Raw genomic sequence first — 23505 nt, 5'->3', positions numbered from 1 at the left:
TAAAAAATGTTTAGTCTACCAGCATCCAATGAGATAAGCTATAAATGATTAAAAATAAACATGAACAGAGACGCAAAAAATAACTTACACTAAGCCATTGAAGCCCTGCCTCACAAATGCTATACAAACCGAATAATTTGTCTTTGTTCATTCCTTTGCTAGCAGCACTTTGTAAACGAATCACAAACGCTTATAGGGTAAACAAACAAACAAAACTTTTGTGGAAATGCCAAATATTGAACCCATACCATCCCACCGATGTCCAAGACGGGTACCACTAGGTTAGCCACATATCCAATTCTCCAGGAAATGTTGTGTACAGCTTTCAATAACTGTGTTGTTATCCTGCATATTGTTTGTGTATTTATAAGCCCCAGGAACCTTGAATTAATTTTCTCAGATAAACCAGCTGATCTATTCCTAAATGCAGCTCTTTCGTTCACTAAGCCACTATGGGGCGTATGATATTAATTTTAACACAACTTTTAGTTTACAAAACTAGTGTATATGTTTTCTACTGAATACAAAAAACAGCACAAGTAAATGTGGACAATGTTATCTACGGTACAGTTTTTTTTTCCAGCTCCAACATTTAGCCATTCTGGTGCCACTCCCAGATAGCACCACTGACCTGATGAACTCTCGTACGTAGCGTTCTTGGCCAGATTCTGAGGTCTAGTGACAGCAATCGCTCTGGTCATGAGCACCAGGCGGTAGAACGCCTCAGCGTCCAGGTCCTTGGCGTTCTCTACCTGACGCAGCTGTGCAAGCGACTTGGATATGAAACTAAGTAACACCTGGTCCTGCAGACAAATTTGTAAAATCATTAATTTAAATTTTTATTGAAAATTATTACTTTTTGAATTGCAGCTTTGATACACATTTCCTACAAGTCTTCAGTTACATTGGTTTAGTTAGGTACTGACTTTTGTTTTGTTTACATAGTATATGCAAATTTTGTTAGATTTGATTATTTGTGTCTAGTAACAGAACCTAAGAAAAAAAAACATTACTAATTATGTGTATGAATAACCCTAATGGTTAGCGTTTACATCCTTGATAGAATGTCCCTCTGCTATTAAATTAAATTCTAGTTCAACACAAGGTCAAATGACTACAAATATTAAAATACATTTGCAAGACATTAGGAAAGGAAAACAAAATCCCCTCAGTCACAAGTTATTCTTGGTTACATTGTGTAAAAAAATAACAAATTATAAATGGTTCACTTTTTAATTTCAAAACCCCTGGTTCTAAATTTGCTAATCGAGGATAAATCACCATAACTTCACCGGATTTTTATATTAATATAAGCCTGTTCTTCTATTAAGGAAATAGAAAGACCTTCATTACCTAATCCAGGTGCTTTTAATCTGAACTGTGCTTTAAGTACTTTATAAAGTAGCCTGCAACCATGACTGTGCCATTGCAGCCGAGTGGGTGAGAGACAGGGTTTGGCTTTCGGTTATGAAGTAGCACATTTATCACTCAGGGCCCCAAATGAGAGTTTACTGTGACCCTCACCTTGTAGTTGTGGTACGACTGTCGTGTGGGATGCAGTGCGGCCAGTACAGACTTGACATGTCGCTGTACACAGGAAGCTGTAGGCAGGATCAGCAAGTAAGACACCAGCGAAGTGAGGGTAGACACTGGCACCTTGCTCTGCTGATCTCCACTCATCAGCAGTATAGTGCTGTCCAACACCTCCAGTATACCACACACCACCCTACAACAAGTAGTTATTGGTAAACATTTAAAAAACAATCTGTAAAAATAAACCAGACAAAACTTAGTGGAATTGACTTCTCGTTGAACTGTATCAAAAGAATCTTAGAATATTACCTTCATGAATCGACCCATCCCTAATTCAACAAACTAGGACATAGGACAAGCCCCAAAATTTCATGAAATTTTTATGGGAAATATGAGGAGGATTACATTTAATTAGGTATTATATATCATGACCTAAAACTACAATCACGTCAGTCTCTAAGTAAAAAAATATATATTGGGGGAGTGAGCTGGTCTTAGTGTCCTAAGACAAAAAAGTAAAAAATATTAAGTTAAAATGTACACATTACTTGTCAAGAGACGTGATGGTAGGTGGGAAGTTGGTAGCAGTGTCAGTAGTCTCGGCCGAGGTGCCAGCAGTTGCTGGGGTTGGCACTACTGTGTTGCTGGTTACCTCCTCTGTCTCCTCCGGCCAGCCAAACTGGTCCTTGGACTTTCCATAGCTACAGACATAGAAGCATGGAATTATTCTACAGGTCTAAACATGGATACAAGTTTAATATGAATGAGCATACTAACAAAATGAAAATTATCTTTGGTATAAAAAAGTTTTGCTGATGTACTAGTATCAAAACATTGAAAAAACCATTTATTTTGCTCAATTCACACATTTCTTTTTGAATCCATCAGTTAGGACATTTCAAAAAAATGTTGATCAAATTTAAGAAGTCAGGTTTGTATAAAAAATGGACATAAAGGAAAACAACTCTTATTTTATCACTGTGATACGGATGAGAACAGAAATCTCAATACTGTATTACTATAAAAGTTGGGTAACCAAAATTCGGGGCAGATGAGCCAACCTTTTCCCTGGGCAAAGGTTAATACGAGCGGCAATTGATCCAGGGTTGGTTAAAAGAGGGTCTACTGTATAGGCGAGTACTACCCAGTGATTTAAATCTAACACTTACACTTTAATCGAGTCTACCATTGTGACTCCCTCTGGGTCTTGAGAAGGGCCGAAGGTGACAGTCAGTTTCTTGTCTGCTTGCAAGCTCTCTTCTCGAGTCAAAGGCAAGTCAAACCACCTGTTGCGAGCTACTGCAGTCTGCGTGGTGCGTCCACATACCTGCAATGTGGTATAGTTTAGAATCAACCATCGGTGTAACTACTGAATATCGTTAATAATTTTTCATTAAGCATGATAAATTTAGGGATTACTTCTTAATTATTTATCTATTCAATGGACTACTGCATGTGGGGTTTCGGACAAGTTAATTGTTTTTGAAAATTAGATAAGATTGGATTTTTAAAAATACCGCTACACCAGGGTATTTTAAAGGGGAGATTAGTGATCAATGAGTGTTGAATTAATGAGATGACATCTTTGTTACTGACTAAAATCAGCAGGTTCTCTAGCCTAGATCATGTGTTAAAAGCCCAGAGATAAACTGGATCCAGTTTTGAACCATAATTTTTTTTTTACTTTTCTCAGGATCGAACTGGTAACCTTCTGATAACCAGGGGAAAACTAGCCAGCTCAGCTGGAGCTAGGTTGTATAGGAGTATGAATAGGAAACCATTCATTGGGAGGGAGCTTTCTTAAAACCAAGAAACTACTGTGGGATTTAGTAATGTGTCTAACATTTAATACCCTTACTACATTCAACTTCTTATAAAGTTTAGTGCTCCTTTCCTGGCACTCCACTATTTTATTACTTGATGTCCTACCAAAAGGATCAATCAAAGAGGTTATTGGTCATTCAGAAACTATGGCTAAGAAAATACACAGTGTAAAAAGTAGGAATAATATGAATGTTTATCGAGTAGGCTATTGAGAAATGACAACAGCTAACCTCAATATATCCTGGAACTCGCTGAACATCTTGGTTGCCGAGCAGAACTCTAATGCCAGTGATGACCTGCGTCCCGTCATTGTTGGTGATTTCAATGTTGAAACCAGTGGACTTTGTTGACACAACATACATGCCTGAAAAATATTCAGATAATAATACACTCTTGTCAATGAAATTTCTTTCTGAATTCCAATTTAGCCACATCCTAACTTAATTTAAATATAAAATGATTTTTTGCACTTGAAGGAATCCTCCAGCAATATTTGTAAAAAGGGATAAAGCCATAGACAGTTTCAACAAACTATAGGCTAAATATTACCTGTAGTATTGAGTCTATTCTTGATCTGTTGAGCGTTGTATATCTGGAGAAGATCGTTTCCTCCATACTCTACGTCATTGAGCAAAGTACTGTGCTCAAAAAAGTCCACGGGAAAAGTGACTGCGCCTACAAACAGGAAAGTTTGAAAACATGGTCAATAACAAAAGTGTTCTTTATTGTTTTAAATATACATATTCCCTAATTAATTTTGTACCATTATAGATCAGCTGAACACAATTTTAAAGAATGTTTAATTGCGGTGAAAGTAATGTTTCGATGTAGGCCTATTATATTTATTTATTTTCATGTTATTTCACCCTACACATTATCTTTAGTAATCGAATTCATTGCGTTCATTCAATTAATTATCTTTATTTACTCATCCTCTAAATAAAATGTACATGACGACTTCATTACAAAACCTAAAAAGACCTCATTACACTAATAGTTAAAAGATAGTTATCGTTACCTGGAGATTTGTTCACTTTAGGTGTTTTCTTCTTCTTTGAAGATTTGAGATTAGACATAGTGCTGATGGGTTGAATTGCAGGAGACAGCCAGTATCCTATAACAATGCATGTTGGTTAGTAATAGTAATGTGTTGGTAGCTGAAGACAATTCACAGAACCACTAGTTCTTGAAAATAATACTGGTTCCATGAACAGACGACGTTAGTACCAGGTACTTTAACCTAATGGAAGAACCAAACTGTACATGACCTTTTCCATATTACGGTAAAATTCTGAACATCTTCTGCAATGATGATGATAAGTTGTAAATCCAGAAAATCTTCAGCTCCTACAGAGAAATCCTCAACATCTTCTGCAGTCACAGCGAAATTAAATACATATTCCGCAATCAGGGTGAACTCATGATTGTCTTCTGCAGTTACGGTAACATCATGACTGTCCACGTTGATAGCGGTATCAAGAATATCATCTGTGGTCACAAAGAAATTCTAATCCTCTTACGCGGTTATGTCGAAATTGAGATCATCTTCCTTTATTATGGCAAAATCATGAACGTTTTCCGCAGTCATAGCTAAATTGAGAACATCCTCCTCGGTTACAGTGAAATCTTAAACGTCTCCATGGTCAAGGCAAAATCAAGAACATCTTGCCAGGTTACAGAAACATTATCATCCTCTCACGCTCGCGACCAAACCTGGAATGTCACCCGCAATGGCGGCAAAATAAACATTTTCCATTAGCACATTCTTGCATTAGTCAAAAATGCTTGTTTCGGTTTGACCTGACCCCAGCTTGCGCCAAAAATTACTTCCTGCTCAAACCATCCTCTTAAGCCAACTGTTGGCTCGATTTTACCCAAAAATATCATGCACCAAGTGACCACTAACCAAAACTCACAACCGCCGTAAAATTGAAAAAGCAATCATAAAAACATACCATACTGACTAATAATATTTTTTTATGCAATCTAAAACTCAATGTTCTACACAGCATGTTGCAGTGTTGAGTGTACCTGTGTGGTCCATGGCGGCCATGTATATGCGCAGACTGCCGTCCTCACACAGCAGTATGAGCGTGGTGCGATGGTCAGATCCTGATGATGGGTGTCTGATGGCCACAGTGTCCATGATCTTGGCCTTCACTGGCACTACCTTGATCTCCTGTATCAACACTGTGTCTGGCTTCACCATCAGTATCACAGGGTTGTTACCTGTACATCACATAATTGAATCTCTGGAGAATGAATAAAAGAGAAACTTACCAAAACATATTTACCAGAGTAAGATAACAAAGAGAAGATAATGCTCAAATATGATCATTATCATGTAGAAACTGTGCATCTACTCAAGTCTTCAATTTATTTATTTGAAAAAAAAACCAACTGTTTTCTTATGGTTTAGATGAATGGATAAGTTACATTGCAGTAACTGTGCAGTTTAATTACAGTGAAAACAACATTATATGATTGCTGGTGGAACAATTAATAGACAGTAATTAGAAGAGCTTCCTTTTTCAAAAATACTTTGTTTCAAACTACGTCAGTGACAATTAAATGTTTCATTATTTTGTGTGGTGTAAAGTTGCTATGTTTCTTGTGCCTGGATGGACTCTTTTCATCAAGGTAGAGCTAGACTTAAAGCTATAGAAGAAAAATTTTGACAGTAGCACAAACTGTTGTTGGTTCATTTGATTTAGTGTGTACAGCTGGTGGATACAGAAGATATTTCCACTTACAGTATTCAAAAGGCAATGGTCTCTGATCATTGGTCTACACAAAGAATGATCCAGGAGTTTACCCACAAACTATCAGATTTAATCTCCGACAATTTATCATCTAATCAATCACACAGCTCTACTCACTAGTCTGCATGACGGAGCACACCAGCCCCGGATGGTTAGGCACCTCGCTCCACTGACACAGAGGCTGCGGCTGTCCGGATGTTGCGTTGTTGGCTTTCCCTGACGGCGCCGTGGTGGCTGGCCTGCTGAGCTGTATGTGAAACACAGGCCCCAGCGCGCTGTCCCGGGCCTTGACTGGGGCGATGAAGCTCTTGCCCTGCACGTAGCTGAAGAACAACAGCTGCAGCGTGTGGGAGTAGTAGACGGACACTCCGCCCGCACACACACTGCCGTTCACATCCTGTCAGCGGAACAAGTTGATGTGTAAGATGTGTAAATAGAGTGAATACAGAGGCATAAACAGACTACGGTGTGTACAAAGTTCACTACTAAAATCTTGTTTTTGCAAAGGTGAGAGGAAAATTTTATTTTGGAAAGATGACTACAATAAAGTAAATTATATGAACTATGACATGCAAAATATTCAACAGTACAGGTAAGCGAATATTTCCTACCTTGATCTCCGGGTGGGACACATCTAAAGTGTTGGTTACATAGAAAGGTCCATGCTTGGCTGAGCTGTCATCGTCCATGTCCTGACTGTAGATGTACCCAGTAGACGACATTAACAGCATTGTGGGCTTCTCATCCTTGAAAAGGCAATACACATTAGAAAATATATATAGCCTATTTTTAAATTGTTCAATTGAAGTTTTAACTATCTGCAAAATTACTTGTGTATTTTATAGGGGTCTGCAGTACAGAAAAATTAAGGTCGGTACGGTACAATATTTTGTACCTCGGTTCTCGGTACAAAATTGGTACGGTACGTGTCTACCAGAAATGTTGTGGTTTTCTCCTCAGAATTGTATTGAAACCATTATTTTAAATTTTAATACATTGACATTACTATGAAAATGGATATTATCCTACATTCATGGTTTTCTAACAACAATTAATGTTCCACACATTATTAAAACCTATTACTTCTAACAGGATTGTGTCAAGAAATAAACTAAGTTAAGATAAAGGCTTCACCTATTTTACTACTAAAAAAGTCCTTGCCTTGATAATAGGGGTCTGCGGGTCAGACTTTCTTTATTTCGGGTCGGGTCGGGCCAAAAAACCGACTTTTTCGGTGCACCACAGACCCCTAATATTTTTAGTTTTTAAAACTTTAAAATTTCTTGTGAAAAAAAAACGTAGGTCCAAATTTAATGTGAAACCTCTATTAATGTATAAGAGGAATAAGCTGACTTCAGACATAAAACTAGAAAACTAAAATCTTAGTTTAGCAATGAATTTTTGTCTTGAAAACAAAGGGTATTAAGTGAATGAAAGACATTTGAAATTTAAAAAATAAACCATAGAACCAAAAACATTTTTATGAATAAAAAAATGAATACCTGAGGGCAGATGAAGGTGACGTCTCGTATCTTGCCTGTCGGCACCAGGAAGTAGTACTGGGGACTGAGCACATCCTTGCCCAGGTCATAGATCTTGACAAAGTCGGCAGTGACTAGCGCCAGCACGGTCTGTGCGCCAGGCAGCCAGATGGCACGGATGATGAAGTTGCCTGTCTCTAGCTGAGGGTGGAGTACCAGGTGTTCTCCCACTGAGCCACACGGATGGAACGTCAGTACATGGCAGTCCTGAGGAATGAAGTATTTGTGTTGTAAAATTATGTAATGTAAACAAATTTCACCAACACAGCCCTTAGTATTATCTCAGCGAAACAACCGTTGCAAACCCACAGAAATAAAGAGATACAAATGCATACACACAGACAAAGGTGTACTGAATATTAAAAGAATACTCAATATGAAATATCCAACAGAGGCAAAATGTGTTCTCAACTTTAATGATTTTAAGAGGCCAAATGGCTGATTGAGGAATTATAGATTATAGGAAAAAGATGCAGAAACTTAGATTTTTGGGACATTTTACAACAATTTTATTTGGTCCCAGTGAAGAGGGTAATTAAATTAATGTCTTCTAATACAATATTTGAGACTACAGGTAATTTACGTTGAAGAAAAAATGTCCTTGTCCTTTTAGGAAGGAGTATCCCTTCCCATTTAAGAGAAATTATTTCTCCTTACCCAACTAGAAGTAAAGTCATACCTTAGGACTTAATATCAGTGTTGTGAAAAATATCATGGCACCTACACTTAATAATTGGCTGAACTCAATACTTTACCAGGACACTCTTTGATTAACTCCAAAAGGATTTTGACAATATTATTTACTGTAAACAGTTTTTGAATTTCATTTCTGTTGTTTTTTGCCTCCTGATCACAAATTTAAAATTAATCTAGAGGTTAAAATACCTTTAATCCGTCAGTGTGATCAAATGTCACAGATGAGCGGCAGATGAGTCATCAGACGTTTGATCACACTGACGGATTAAAGGTATTTTAACCTCTAGATTAATTTTAGTTTTTGAATCTCACCCTTAGTCCACACACTGCCAGGAAGTCCTCATTCCACGGGTTGCCTGTGAGACTCAGTACTGTGAATGGTATTGGTGCTGATGCGAGCCTGGTGAGTGTCAACTTGCGCTTAGATGAGTCGGCCTGCTTCAGCAAAGCACTCAATTGCAACACGGTGATCTTGCCCTTCTCATGAGATACTGCTGCACACACAACGACTATGTTAGGGCAGTAAAGATTCAACCATGCTAAACTGTACTGGATGAATACCACTCTGTTGTAAATTTATTTATTATCATCACGTTACATTAATGATTGACATGTGATTTGTCAAGAAAAATCTATTGTAACAACAACCAAAATATTGAATACTAAAAAATAATATACATTTGTTAGGAAATCTTCCTGTGAACAAAATGCCTTCTCCAGAAGCCATATCTTAAGGGTTTTTTTAATTTTTTTTTATTTTGATATGCAATCAATTTCTTTTAGGGATGGACGGGTCCCGAAATTTCGGGAATCTTTCGGGACGGGATTTGGTCCGATCGTCAGCGATTTTTCCGCTTCGCGAGTGACGATAACACCGTTATTGCGAGCGATAAGTCCGCGAACGCAGGAGACGAAGTCATTTCGACGATTACGCCGTGACCGCGGAGTCATAACGACGATCGCGCCGTGGCCGCGATTATTGGACCGACGATCGCACCGTGACCGCGAGTCATAACGACGATCGGGCTGTGACCGCGGAGTCATACCGACAGTCACGCCGTGACCGCGGAGTCATACCGACAGTCACGCCGTGACCGGGAAGTCATAACAACGATCGCGCCATGACCGCGAAGTCCTACCGACGATCGCGCTGTGACCACGAGTCATACCGACGATCACGTCGTGACCGCGAGTCATACCGACGATCGCGCCGTTACCGCGGAGTCCTACCGACGATCGCGCCGATACCGCGGAGTCATACTGACGATCATGCCGTGATGGCGAGTCATACCGACGATCACGACGTGACCGCGGAGTCCTACCGACGATCGCGCCGTGACTGCGGAGTCCTACCAACGATCGTGCCGTGACCGCGGAGTCCTACCGACGATCGCGTCGTGACCGCGGAGTTCTACCGACGATCGCGCCGTGACCGCGGAGTCATACTGACGATCATGCCGTGATGGCGGAGTCATGCTGACGATCGAGCCGTGATCGCGAGTCATACCGACGATCATACCGTGACTGCAAGTCATACCGACGATCGCGCCGTGACCGCGAGTCATACCGACGATTGCGCCGTGACCGTGGAGTCATACCGACGATAACCCCGTGACCGCGAGTCATGACAACGATCGCGCCGTGACCGCGAGTCATGACGACGATTGCGCCGTCACCGCGAGTCATAACGACGATCACGCCGTGACCGCGAGTCATAACGACGATCGCGCCGTGACCGCGGAGTCATACCGACGATAACCCCTTGACCGCGTTGTCATACCGACGATCGCGCCGTGACCGCGAGTCATGACGACGAACGCGCCGTGACCGTGAGTCATACAGACGATCACCCCTTGACCCGCGAGTCAAGTTTCTATAGGTACCTGTAAATTGTTACCCATTTTTTGGTTTTTATAGATCAGTGCCACAAATGGTAAAAATTGATTTCGTATGTCTTTTTTGGTAACTGCAATACAGTACTTTCTTGTTATGCACAGAAAAAAATCCCGTCCCGTCCCGTCCCGAAAATCGGGAAGGAAATAAAAATCCCGTCCCGTCCCGTCCCGAACTAAAAATTCAATCCCGTCCATCCCTAATTTCTTTCATTGTTGAAGGCAGCTTATTATATTTTGGGTCTCATATTGTAGGGATAAATGCAATAATTTTAGTCTATGTTGTATTGGTTTTATTAAATTTTGAGAGGGCTGACTCTCTAGTGTATCTAAGTTACTTAACCATCAGAGAAATATCATAAATATAAGAGCTGTATAAAGTGAGAATTTTAAATTGACTGAAATATTCTTGGCAATGTGTATCTGGAGGAACCTTGGCTATATGTCTAATCACCCTTTTTTAGAATAAACCCTTTTTTGCATTCACTAGACAATCCTGAAAAAGACAATTGAAAAATTTTTCACTAGACAACTGAACAATTTTTTAATAGGAAATTCTTTTTACAGTCTGGATGATTTTTTTAACTTTTAAGTAATGTATTTATTTTATCTCAAAACTGCTGTTATATAAATCTTTTGATTAAGTAGATTACGTAATATATTTATGTTATTTAAAAATAACATAATGACGCATTCATGTACGATGTATCTGTACGTTCTGATTAAAGATTTTATTGATTGATTGATTGATCCCCATGAAATAAGTCCATACGGTAATTGATAATTGAAGCAAAATAAGCATGATATACTGCAATTTGTGTATCAAAATTTGTTGTAGCTCTAATTAATTACTTGCAAAACAAATATAGCTGAAGTACGGTAAGTCTTTTTGGTACATTTTTAATGTGAGTTTTCCAATTTAAATATGAGTCTTATTTTTATTCCTAAATAATCAACTGAATTTTGAGAAACTATCAAATTTGAGTTTAAATTTAGGGTGATGTTTTAATAGAGAGGCGATCTTTTTAGTCCTACAGCAAAAACAGCTTTTTTCAACACATACACAGGTCTACAGTGGTTCTTTTCATCCATAAGGTTAAAATAATTAGCTGAGGTCAATGATATTAGCTCATTAGCTTTAACTGTATCAAAAAAGTGCATAAGAAGGGTATTTATCGATTGCTATTAAAATTATTTTAATTAATTGTTGCATTGCTTCTTGTATTTTGTGTTTCCACACCATTGAAGTTTTTTGCGGGTTTTGTAATGGAATGGCTCACGCCTCATTATTGTAAATAAAAATTGACATTTTGTTATATAACCTCATTAATTAATTAACCCAATGAATGACAAGTTAGTGGCATCTGAGGGCAGGATAAATATCACATAAAATTGTACCAGCAACTTACTTTAAATTTTAAAGGGAGCTCTATAACCACTCGGTTACCCAGACAATTTTTGTCTCCTGTTCCATATATGATACTTATAGTCAGTCTACAGTACACTAACACAATCGTGGTAAGTCAATGAGTCAAATACTTTGAGAACAACACTTTTGTTTACCATAGCTAAACAAGTTGGTGGTGAATTTTAGAGCTTGTAGAAAACAATATAAACATTTATGTTAAGAATTATTTAGCTTAAAGAACTGACAAAAAGTTGCAATTAGTAATAAAGCATAATTGAATCAAAGTAGTACAGCCAACGTACCCAAGTGTTGACGCTTGCCGTAGGGAGACGACAGGCAGCACATGGCCACTCTTCTGATCATATGAGCTGACAACAGTTGTCTGATAGTCTGACCTTGGTCCCCGGTGTAGTTCATTTTGACATTCTCAAATGCACCTTCTTGTGAGCCTAGTGTGGGCACCTGTAACACAACTTGTATGAGCTGACCTAACCTATTGTTACTTGAAACTTTACTACTTTGCAACGCGGATCAGACTCAGAATGAACTTAAAGGGAATTTCCTTGGGATGCTGGGGCAAAATATTACGTAAATTTTTTTGTAAACATGTTGTACATGAACTGTTTGGAACTCTTTTGAAAAAAATTGGTTATCTATCTATGTCTTACTAGGCGTACACCTTCTCGTATTGGGACGAAACAAAGATAGTGAATAAGGGGAATAAGGCTGAGCTGGTAAGGTGATTCTCAGTTTTTCAGCTTTATGCACAAAACGTAACCCACCATGAGTTGATCCGTGGTCTCAAACTTCTTGTCCAGTGAGTGTAGCTGTTCTAATGCAGATTGTGCTCTATGGTAGCACCCTACAGGTGATTGTCTGGTGCACGCAGCCTCCACAGCAGGCATGAGACTCTGCAGCAGCTCCAGCAGTGGGCTGATGATGCTGCCCTCCTTCCATATCATACTGGTCAGTGTCTCGGAGAACACATCTACAACATCAATGTAGTTGTGTAACATGTCAGGACTGTTATAAGTCTTAGGCTGAATGCTTAATGATAGAATACCAACCAAGTATTGCACAATCATAAATGCTGTTCCATTTAGAAAACATTGTAAATGTATTATGGACCAACAAAATAAGATAAGGAATCTCAGATTCCAGAAAGGGCTCACAGTCAAAAAGAACAATACAGATTTTGAACAAAAGAGAACTCTATGTGTCACTGGATTGTTCAGCTCTAAGTCAAAGAAAAATGTTGGAATTATTAGGAAAGGCAACCATGATGCCAACAAAAATAAAAGAAATGTGTACTACCATCTTACTACTATCTTTTAAATTTACCAAAAAACTTCCTCTTGCCTCCCCTAGACCAATTCTTAGAACTGCTACCTCATGCTAATTCTATCAGGTTGCTGGACCGTAGCCATGTTACTGACACGATTAGCTTCCCCTAGCAGAACTCTGACCACAAGACCAGCTACACTAATGGTAATTTACCATGAATCTCAATTTAATCAATTGTAATTATACAGAAAAGTCTATTATGAGTCAGTATTTTCACCGAATAAACTAATTTCAATACAGACCAGAGAAACTTAAATGTTGATACTATGGAATGCTTGCTGTACTCACCCAGCTGCTTGGCCAGTGTAGCTATCCTGTGTTTGTCTCTAGGCAGACTACGAGGCTCTCCCCCTCTCTCAGGCAAGGTAGGGGAGGAAGGTCTTCGCCTCAGAGAGCTGGTCAGCTCCATGCCCATGTTGCCGGTGTTGGTGGTGGAAGAAGTCTGGCCAGGCAGATTATCTTGCTGCAGTTGTGGGCTTCGCTTCACTAAAGCCTAAAATGTTATCTAATGTGAAATCAAACAATATGGATTTCCTGGCCATGCATTGACAATATCCAATAAATAATGTATAAATGATGTAACGTGGGGTACAAGATCCTCCATTTTAAGGGGTTTTGTTAGGATAGCATGCATGTCTAAATGGGAAAACCCCGTATGGAATAAGTAGCCCAAAAACAATAAACACAGAAAAATCATGGTGCAAAAAACTATATTTAAATGTTGCTTATAAAATTTTCTATCTAGGAAGGTTTGAGGGTACAAAAAATAAAACCTCTTCCAAATTTAGAAATGGACAAGATTAGTTTGCATTATCAACAGTCCATTTTCAGTTATCGTATTACAACAGTATCAAGGTATTCAATTACAGAAGAAAATGCAAATGCCATTAATTATGAAAGTGTTGGATGGTCAATCATTTTACTGCAAAAGATGTGTATAGTATTATTGAACAGAATAAAGAGAGTAAAATCCTCAAATAAACACCTCAATCAATCAATCAATCACACTAACCTGACAAGAGCTGTTCTCCTTGGCACCGCAATCGCAGAAGAAGTTGCCGTACTTGGCGTAGGTGACGTCGTGGTTGCGATGACACACTCTAGCACACACAGTGCACACACCAACACTGTCCACCATCTTGCACGTGTGACAGTGGTACCAGTGTTGGTTCATGAACTCCTTCTGGGTGATGGTGAATGTGCACAACTTGTTGCATAGACTGTCCTCATCCTACAACAATAATGGGTAGGAAATGTTGGATAGCATTTTTTTAAATTACTTTATTTTAATACATTAAGAATGGAATAAGTCTGCAGAAATGATATTTTTAAGAGATATTAAGAGTAAAGCAATGTGGGATAGAGTTGGGGAAGAAAAAATCTGAAGAGGGGGAGTAGAAAAAACAAACTAAGTTGAACACTTGAGAAGAGATGATTCTTCAGAAAAAAGAGTAGGCTAGATAGTGCAAGTGGGAAAAAGTCAGAGGGAACCTATACAAAGGTGGATAGATGAGGTGGAGAAGAGAGGAGTAAGATGACAGATGGTGGGGGAAGAGGAACTGTGAAGGACATAAGGAAAAATTAAAAGGTTCCAGGAAAGAGGCACATATAGTCCTAGGAAAACCGGAACAATGGAATACGTCCGTTTGTGTAATTTTGGATAAAAAAGAAATCTTAAAAGTGTGACTAAAGCCATACTAGTATATACAAGGTATATCATAAAATCAAACATTATTATCAATATTTATTTATGTAAGGTGTAAATCTTATAAATAAAATAGGTAGTTCTGTGAACATTGAAGAAGGATCATTTTGTGTAACAAGCCTGGAACTATTTCAGTGAAAAACACCACCATTGAAAATTATGGGTACACCATATGACAAGAAAAACACAGCCATGAAAGCTGTTACAGCTGTATTAAAGATGTAAAGCAGATAGCTCAGTGTGGAATAGTCATTCCACACAGAAAAAAAAACAACGTTTAGAACATTTTAATAATGTTCAAACCACAGAGGGATATGTTGAGCAAGTTTCAATTCTATGGAACTTACAAAGAGATTGTATTATATCTCCTAAGGAGTTTTATTATTTTGGGGAAGGGTCTATCCATATCAAGTGATCCAACAGGGGTTGCTTGACCATTTTTAAAATAAATAATATTTTTATCCTAGATACCTTTATCAATTCTGGGTTCAAAAGTGATTTTAAAAATTTTTTATCTATTTTGTTACTCCTACGGCGGCCATTTTTGTTTTGCGGAACACGCAAATTTTTGCTCATGTAAGGGTTTGCGTTAACTTGCACAACTTGGTAACCATGAACACTATAGTGATGAAACAAAAAGCATTTTAATCTGGAAGAAACAGCCTAAATATAATGTTCTGTACATATTTATTGAAATGTGTATCAAAATCAGTTTTAAACCCATCTCAACATTTCATAGGAAAACGGAAAAATTTCAACTTTTGAAGGCGTATTACCATTGGAACGAATAAAATCTCAGACTTGATTTTTTTTGTGTGTGTAGCAACTCAGTAGAACTGTTTGTATTTCAAATATCAACCATGAGACTTAATTCCTTTAAAAGTTGTCATTTTTCAAAAACTGAAATTTTTTGAAAAATTCAAATTTTGAGTCTCAATATCTTTGTTGGGACAAAGTTTAAAAATCTGAAATTTTTACCAAAAACCCCTCTTATGGTTGTTATACTGCTGTATGAATTTCATCTTTGAGATTTACTTTTAAGCTAAGTTACAGTATCATGAAAATCGCAAAAACCCCATAAGCTCGGCCAACGCGTCTAGTACTGTAGGTAGCTTAAAAATTAATTTATAGGTGTAGGTAATTATTTTATTTAATGTAAACTTACCTAACTTACTTTAAAGTTATGTATAGCCTTTTCTTGCAAATTTCTTGTCTTATGTGAAATTAAAAAAAATTTTTATCAGATTATTTTCATTCAGGTTTACACCTTTTTTCAATAGGCCTAAATATTTTGAACTAATTTATTAATTTATTGAACCACTTTCATTTTAATAAAGAATATTAGAAATTTCAGATACAAAAGCTGTTTGAAAGACAAGTTCTTAAAGTATACAACTCTTTTTACTTGTTAGTGTTTTTTGTTCTACTTTGATCATGCTAATTAGGAAGTTTGGATGTTTCTTCATTCAGTTTGGGTTTGTCTTTCCAGTGGTTTTTGTCAGTTAAAAGAGATTTAATTTTCTCAAAACTTTGTTTATAGGCACCCAAGCTTGGTCTTTCTAATTTGTTTTAAAGGCGGTTGGTTGTTGGTCCTGCTGGATCTTTATTTTGATAACTGATGACAATCACCTCTGCCACCCACCACTGTCATACACAAATGCAATAGAGTCTTTGGTATGAAGTGTAATTTTTACAGCTTTCAGTTGCTAGTGAGGTTACGAAGCACCTAACATTACTACTGTCCGGTACAGGAATAAAACAATGGAAGCTTCTTGTTCCAGTAATCTTTAAACAGTTCTCAAATCGGTCCAGGAGTTTGTTGTTGTGGTGTTGAGTGATTTCTTCATCTGTTATAAAAATGAATTATTTTGTTAAGAAAAACTGTGTTTTGTGACTCATTTACGACTTCCTGTAGGTACTGGAGACTGTATCAGTTCCCACAGAATATGAGTTATTTTTTTTTCAAAATACCACAATAAACACTTTATTGATTTGTGTTATACAGGTTACGGTACATTAAATCTAAATGGAAAATAAATTTTAAGACCTCAATATAAATAGAATTAACTAAGTTTTATTTAAGTTAAATGATGAATAAAACTTAAAATTTAGCAGGATTTTATTTATTTTTAGTACCGTAGCGGTACATATAGGCCTAATTTGTACTTTGGGTACAAAGTTTAAGTTAAAAATCTGTTTTGGATTTTTGAAATGTACATTAAGATAAGTTTACATTAAATAAAATAATTACCTACACCTATAAAATAATCTTTAAGCTACCTACAGTACTAGCCACGTTGGCCGAGCTTATGGGTTTTTTGTGATTTTCATGATACTGTAACTTAGCTTAAAAGTAAATCTCTAAGATGAAATTCATACAGCAGTATAACAACCATACGAGGGGTTTTTGGTAAAAATTTCAGATTTTTAAACTTTGTCCCAACAAAGATATTGAGACTCAAAATTTGAATTTTTCAAAAAATTTCAGTTTTTGAAAAATGATAACTTTTAAAGGAATTAAGTCTCATGGTTGATATTTGAAATACAAACAGTTCTACTGAGTTGCTACACACACAAAAAAAATCAAGTCTGAGATTTTATTCGTTCCAATGTTAATATGCCTTCAAAAGTTGAAAGTTTTCCGTTTTCTTATGAAATGTTGAGATGGGTTTACAACTGTTTTTGATACACATTTCAATAAATATGAACTCAACATTATATTTAGGCTGTTTCTTCCAGATTAAAATGCTTTTTGTTTCATCACTCTAGTGTTCATGGTTACCGAGTTGTGCAAGTTAAAGCAAACCCTTACATGAGCAAAAATTTGCGTGTTCTGCAAAACAAAAATGGCCGCCGTAGAAGTAACAAAAAGAGATTAAAAAAAATTAAAATCACTTTTGAACCCAGAATTGATAGAGGTATCTAGGATAAAATTATTATTTATTTTAAAAATGGTCAAGCAACCAATTATTTTATTTCTGGATCACTTGATATGGATTGACCCGGAAGGTAAAACAAACATGCTATGTTGCTGAGACATATCTTTTAGCTAGGTAAACCTCTTCACAAAGATTTCAGCAATGTCCTTCTTACTCTTTCTGTAAGAAGAGTTTAAAACAAAATATTCCGCTCTACAACTGTGACTCACCGAATCATCTCCGCCACTCTCCTCATCATCATCGTGTCCCAACTCGTCCATCCAGTCAGTGTCAAGGTCAGAGGGAGGGAGAGTGTCCCCGTCCCAGGGGGGTGAGGAGGCTCGACCGCCAGCCGTGGGACACAACGCGCTGATCACATCACTAGTGTAGTTGACTATGTAGCAGGTAGCCTCGACCATGGAGCCTGCAGCCACTGAGCTAGCCTCCAGCTGGGTCAGTACATCCTTGTTGCACAGGTTCTGCTTGCTGTTGTACAAATTGAGTTGTTAATTAATAGGATAAGAAGTTATTTTGTTTGCAAAACAACATTAATTTCCTCAAGTTATTTTTGACAGAAGCCAAGAGGCTGATTGATTTTTTACAGAAATGAATTTTAGGACATTTTAACTTAGTAGTATAGTTTTTTTTTTTTTTTTTTTTTTTTTTTTCAGAGAATAGTTTTATGAAGAAATGACAAATGTGGTTTGAAAAAACTTGAACTAAAGTACAAAACCAAAATTGTAATTCAAGTAAAAAGACGCTGGTAGTTAAGGTTCAAAATTGTATATGTCTGAATAATCACAAAAAAGTTACCATGAGGATTATTGTCACTGTTCTAAATAAACATTACATAGATCACCTAATAGGGAAAAATTAAAACTTAAAAAAATTAGGCCTAAACTACCATAATTACTAGGGGTGTGCGATGCATCGAAAATGCATCCAAATTTCGATTCGATTCGATTCGATGCATCGAATCGCGGTTCGATTCAGCATGCATCGAAATCACGATGCATCGATTTGGCCTCGATGCATAAAAAAAGACCGATGCATCGGTTAACTCCCGATGCAACGATTACGTCCCGATGCATATTTAAAACTAATTTAGGACTCCAAAATGAGTTTTAGATAGGGAAGTGTCAATTATCGCTACCAACGATCCTCGGACATTGCCGATACTAGGAATATCGGTATCAAGAATCGTTTGCCAAACATCGATTTCACCCGATTCCGCCGACGATAGGCCTACCGACAGCCGACAGGGATGGAGAGATATTTTATTTTAACATTTTCTTATTTGATATCTATTGGTTTTCTAATCACGCTAACAACTTTAGTAACCAACTTAGCACACTATTTAGTTCAAAACAGCTAAAGTTTATTTTCAGCTCTCTGCAGGCATATGATATTGCACAACACAATACAATCTACATTTCAAGATGTCAGACAGTCAGAATTCAATTTCAGACAACCGGCGCGAGTGTCCTCAACACGAAATTATACTAAAAAATGTCTGTATCAATAAGTCAGACCTTTAAAGTATTATTTTTATTTTTAGAACAAAATAAATGACCTAAACTTGTCTAAATGTTCAGTTTCATCCCTCCATTACGCATCATTAGAAAAATATTCAATTACAACATCGAAGTCAGAGGGTTAGGCTTGCACTTGCCTATTGCACCAAAAAATAGATCCATATTATATCTGTACTATCTACCTAGTTTAAGAGTTTAAGTGAAGTTTTAAGTGCTACTATAACATAAGTTTTGATTGAAAAACACCATACGCATATTCCATGTCGATTTTGTAATATTATAATGAATGGCAAATGTTGACTATCTAAGATAAATCAAAGTATGTAACAAGAGTTCTCATTGGTCGAGAGGCTACGCTGTACTGTCATGTCAGCCAATCGACGTTCGTGTTTCAACGGACCAAGTGACGATTGCTTTGATGTCGTTGTTTGTGTGTGAGTCTATTATTGTGGGAAGGGTTTAGATAAGAAGTAAGAAGATACATTGATAATATCAAGAACCGTTATGTAGGACGTGTTTGTTTGTAAAGAGTATAAAATTAGGTTAAAGTTTAAAACGGTATAACGGTGTGATTGTCTTACAATATAAAGACCTAGATTTGACGTTCAATTATGTCAGTTAACTAAATCTTGACATATGGCTTTATATAATATTTTAATAAAACATCAATTTTTCCGATTATTTAATATCAATATGAATATTTTGGCTCAAAACATCAATTGTTCCAATCGATCGTTGTAGCATAGACTAACCAACACAAGGGAGTAGGCTATGTTTTATCTATGGTTGTACGTGTCGTACCCGGCTGGAGATTATACCAACAAACTATTTCAGGATTTCCATTTTGGGACGTATGAAAGATAAGGAAGAAACAAAAAGTGGTCACGTGTGCAAATGTAGTGGTCGAGACAATAAGGCTCGAGTATTGTCGCGTCGTTGTTCCTTGTTTGTTTACTTTTTCAGATTCCCTATCAAACGCCCCTATCTGCTATCTCTCTCTCCCCCTCCCCTCTCTCTCTAACGATGTACTGATTAAACAGATTGTGGTTGACGACTTTTCTACATAAGATTCCCTGTGGCTATTTTAGTTCAATCAATCCCATAACCTTTCTATCGTTTATCAAAATAACGAATTAATCTGTTTTGTATTTTATTTCCTTTAAACCAACCCCTATTTACCATCTGTATTTTATAGAATAAAATGTTTGTTTTTAAAGTTTGACTGGCCACACAATTTTGTACATATTTTATTTTGTATAAAGTAACAGATACTTTGATGATTATATATATATACCTATCAATAAGTGCTGTGTGCTGTAATGAATGCTTTTTATTATCAAAATAAGTAATGAATTATAAATTTTTGATAATACATGGGTCATTGAATACCATAATGTCATGTAGTTTCCTATTTGTAACTTGCAAATAATAATAATTGATAGTTAATTCTGGAAAATTAAAAATAGTGATCGCATTCATAAACCTGTTGTCAAAACAGCAACGCAGGTGTAAGGGTTTATTGTTTCAGAGGCTAGGGTGTTTCAAGGACAAAGTGTTGGGCCTCCCGGCTTAGGGGGGGAGGGGTGGTGGTTAGAGGGGGAGGAAACTGGTTTTGGCTATTTATTGATTAGTTCACCGACCCTTCTAGGCAACAAAATTGAGTGACAGTGACAGTGTTAAATCACCGTGTTCTGTATTTAATTTCTTGTTTACTTTGTGTGTTATTCTATTAATTTTAGTGTTTGTTCTATTTCCTCCTGGTCCCTTGCAAATTGTATTATCAATGCTAAATAATTGTGGTCAATTCAAATTATATTTTTTATTATTCAAATCTCCTACACAAAAAGACAAAAGTCAAACCAGGCAAGGAAAAAACCTGCTATTGTAATCCCCGTACCCAGCCATTTGGGAAGTGGTGAAAGTCTAGTCTAAATATAGCTCAAAGGTCTCACCCTTCCCTCCCCCCCCTTTCCAACCCCCTACTCAATGTTACTATTCGGCTCATTTCGAGGTCATTGCACAACGCCTGCCTTCCTTCTATTGCTTTGCCTTTATAATGTTTCTATTCTAACTTTTATAAACATAAATTTATTGCTTATGTAACAGTTCAGTAGTGGAATTTTCTATTGTGAAACAGTAGGCCTACTTTAAAACAAAATCACTACCGATCATGTCATTCTATTCTGTGTCAAGTCAGTATACCATTGCCATTGCCACTTGCCAGTCAGTCGCCGGCGACTGCTTTGAGTTGACCTATTCTGTCGTGACAGCTATAAAAATAGGTTAGGACAACTACCTCTTGCTTATTTCTATATTTGTACGACTGTAGAATCTACAGTAATACAAATTATCCATCATTTTATGTAAACACAAGTTACATTTCAACAAATATTGATCTTTTACAATTTTATACCAAACTATGAGTTCAAAGATAAGCTCGAGTTTCAAGGCCGTACTCTACTCGAACTCAAAATCTCGAATACTCGCCCATTTTGTGTTAATAGTATAAATAAAATCGGATCCATTAAAACCAGATTCAGCCCAAGATCCGATTTTTTGTGGATCCGATCGGGCGTCGGTTCTAGCTCAGACCCGGCGGATCCGGTAATCCAATATCCGGATCCGACCATCACTAATAGACAGTAAACACTGATTATCAACTTTTTTGGTTCGTGCTGATTTAAGAATGAACCAGAAGTATTGAAAGCCAACAGATATAAATGTGAAAACTAAGTAACAATACTACCGTGCATCATAAAATAAACTCTATTTTATTTAATACAGGTCAATAATAATAAACTTAACGATTGCTTTATTGATATATAGGCTTATTCTAATTGTTAGTGAATGGTGAATTTCCTTAGGCCAAACATAAAATTAGCAGTGTCCATTAATGAGGTTAGGTCAGCAACTATCCTCTTGTTCATAATTTTATTTAGTACATTTTTTACTTTAACTTTTTTAAGGTAAAGGATCCATTACAGAAACACATGTTGTATTTAATTTCTGAAGAAAATCATGCCGTGCTGCATCGAATCGAATCGCATCGATTCGAATCGAAATTCTTTGAATCGCATCGATGCATCGAATCGAAAAAAATATGCTGCATCGCACACCCCTAATAATTACATATCTTCTTCCTAACAATGTCTGAAAATATGACAAGGAAACACTCTTCACACAATGTACTTTTGAAGTAACGTAGAGTAAAAAAGCCTATGTAATGTGTTAAGGTTTTATTTTAGAACAGCAGGTTTACAGGCTTATCCCAGAATGGGGCAGACTTTCTGACCACCAATGGACCTGAACATATCTTTCATTCGACTCAACCCTTTCTTGGGTTGAAAATGGTAAAGTTGCTAGTGAAATACTCTAATATTTTTGTAAAATGTTCCTTAACTCCCAAGTGATTTTAAATTGTAGTATAGGCAATAGGCATTAGTGTATTTTTTTATAAAAATAATGTGAAATCTTCTCCAAGCCTACTTAAGGAACGGTAGATAAGGTAATGTAGACCAGTTACGTCACAACCACACTAGGCTTTGACATCATAGCGCTGTTTGATTAGTGATGTTCAAACGGCAAATAAAAACAAAAGTTGTTGTGTTTCTTGTGCCAGAGTGGACTGTTCCACTAATCGAAACACAAGTCCTTAAAACAGTTTACAATTGGCAATTCCTTTACGTTTTCATTCCCACCATCAGATAGTGTAAACTCACCAAATGTCGAGCCACTGCACAGCGGCCATAAACAGCTGTAGATGTCCTCGACCGGAGCCTGCATCCGCCAGTGTTGCCATGACAACCATCAACTCCTTGAAACCGACACCCTCGGCTGTGGACAGCAACTGAGAGCCAATGGGGATCAGCGCTTCTAGCAGAGTCACTGCTACATCTTCTTTGGCATCGTTCTCACTGGTGGAATACAATATTGTTAGAGGTATTATATTATTAATGTGGAGGGTATATTTTTAATATTTTAAAGTTGGGAGAGAATTAGTGAAGGATGTCTCTAAAATCAAAAGAAATAAAAGGAATGACTTTTACAGGATAGAGTGAATTCGCTTGAAAACTTTAATGGTAGTGGTAATGTACCAGTAAAAAGAAAGGTACCGTCAATGAATGATTGGGACTAAATTTGTGACGGGTAAAATGGGCGCTCGCCTCACAAATGCTTATCTATTGCTACATTTTGTTTGGATTGTTATTTCCAAAAAGCAGGACAGTGACAAACAGTTTTGGTTTTTAAAAAGATGAGTGATTACTGATTACTTCTAAGCCTTATTAATGATTTTTTTTTTACAGATCAGGGTAAAATATTTTAACTTTCAATGTGGTCAATAAAATA

General features: G+C 37.0%; 1 protein-coding gene across 3 annotated transcripts in view; it reads right to left on the bottom strand.

Moving 5' to 3' along the window:
• LOC128992018 (E3 ubiquitin-protein ligase UBR4-like) overlaps positions 1-23505 on the bottom strand; it is a 105099-nt gene that overhangs the window by 46353 nt on the left and 35241 nt on the right. For 2 of the 3 annotated variants that reach the window (XM_054415356.1, XM_054415358.1), the window contains exons 27-44: positions 22878-23072; positions 17854-18109; positions 14013-14231; positions 13289-13493; positions 12439-12644; positions 11959-12118; positions 8669-8850; positions 7622-7867; positions 6731-6865; positions 6237-6516; positions 5389-5586; positions 4376-4471; positions 3907-4032; positions 3588-3721; positions 2703-2860; positions 2082-2234; positions 1525-1726; positions 632-803 (exon numbers count right to left, since the gene is read on the bottom strand). In XM_054415356.1, the coding sequence (XP_054271331.1) occupies positions 632-803; positions 1525-1726; positions 2082-2234; positions 2703-2860; positions 3588-3721; positions 3907-4032; positions 4376-4471; positions 5389-5586; positions 6237-6516; positions 6731-6865; positions 7622-7867; positions 8669-8850; positions 11959-12118; positions 12439-12644; positions 13289-13493; positions 14013-14231; positions 17854-18109; positions 22878-23072 (3323 nt within the window). The remainder of the gene's footprint in view (positions 1-631; positions 804-1524; positions 1727-2081; positions 2235-2702; positions 2861-3587; positions 3722-3906; positions 4033-4375; positions 4472-5388; positions 5587-6236; positions 6517-6730; positions 6866-7621; positions 7868-8668; positions 8851-11958; positions 12119-12438; positions 12645-13288; positions 13494-14012; positions 14232-17853; positions 18110-22877; positions 23073-23505) is intronic. The other variant, XM_054415357.1, reaches the window with a different exon arrangement.

The sequence above is a fragment of the Macrosteles quadrilineatus genome, unplaced genomic scaffold, assembly GCF_028750875.1.
Source record: "Macrosteles quadrilineatus isolate MER2022 unplaced genomic scaffold, UCM_ALF_1.0 Scaffold_4__1_contigs__length_99947679, whole genome shotgun sequence".
Classification (NCBI taxonomy): domain Eukaryota; kingdom Metazoa; phylum Arthropoda; class Insecta; order Hemiptera; family Cicadellidae; genus Macrosteles; species Macrosteles quadrilineatus.
This window is presented reverse-complemented; position numbering and strand designations above follow the sequence as displayed.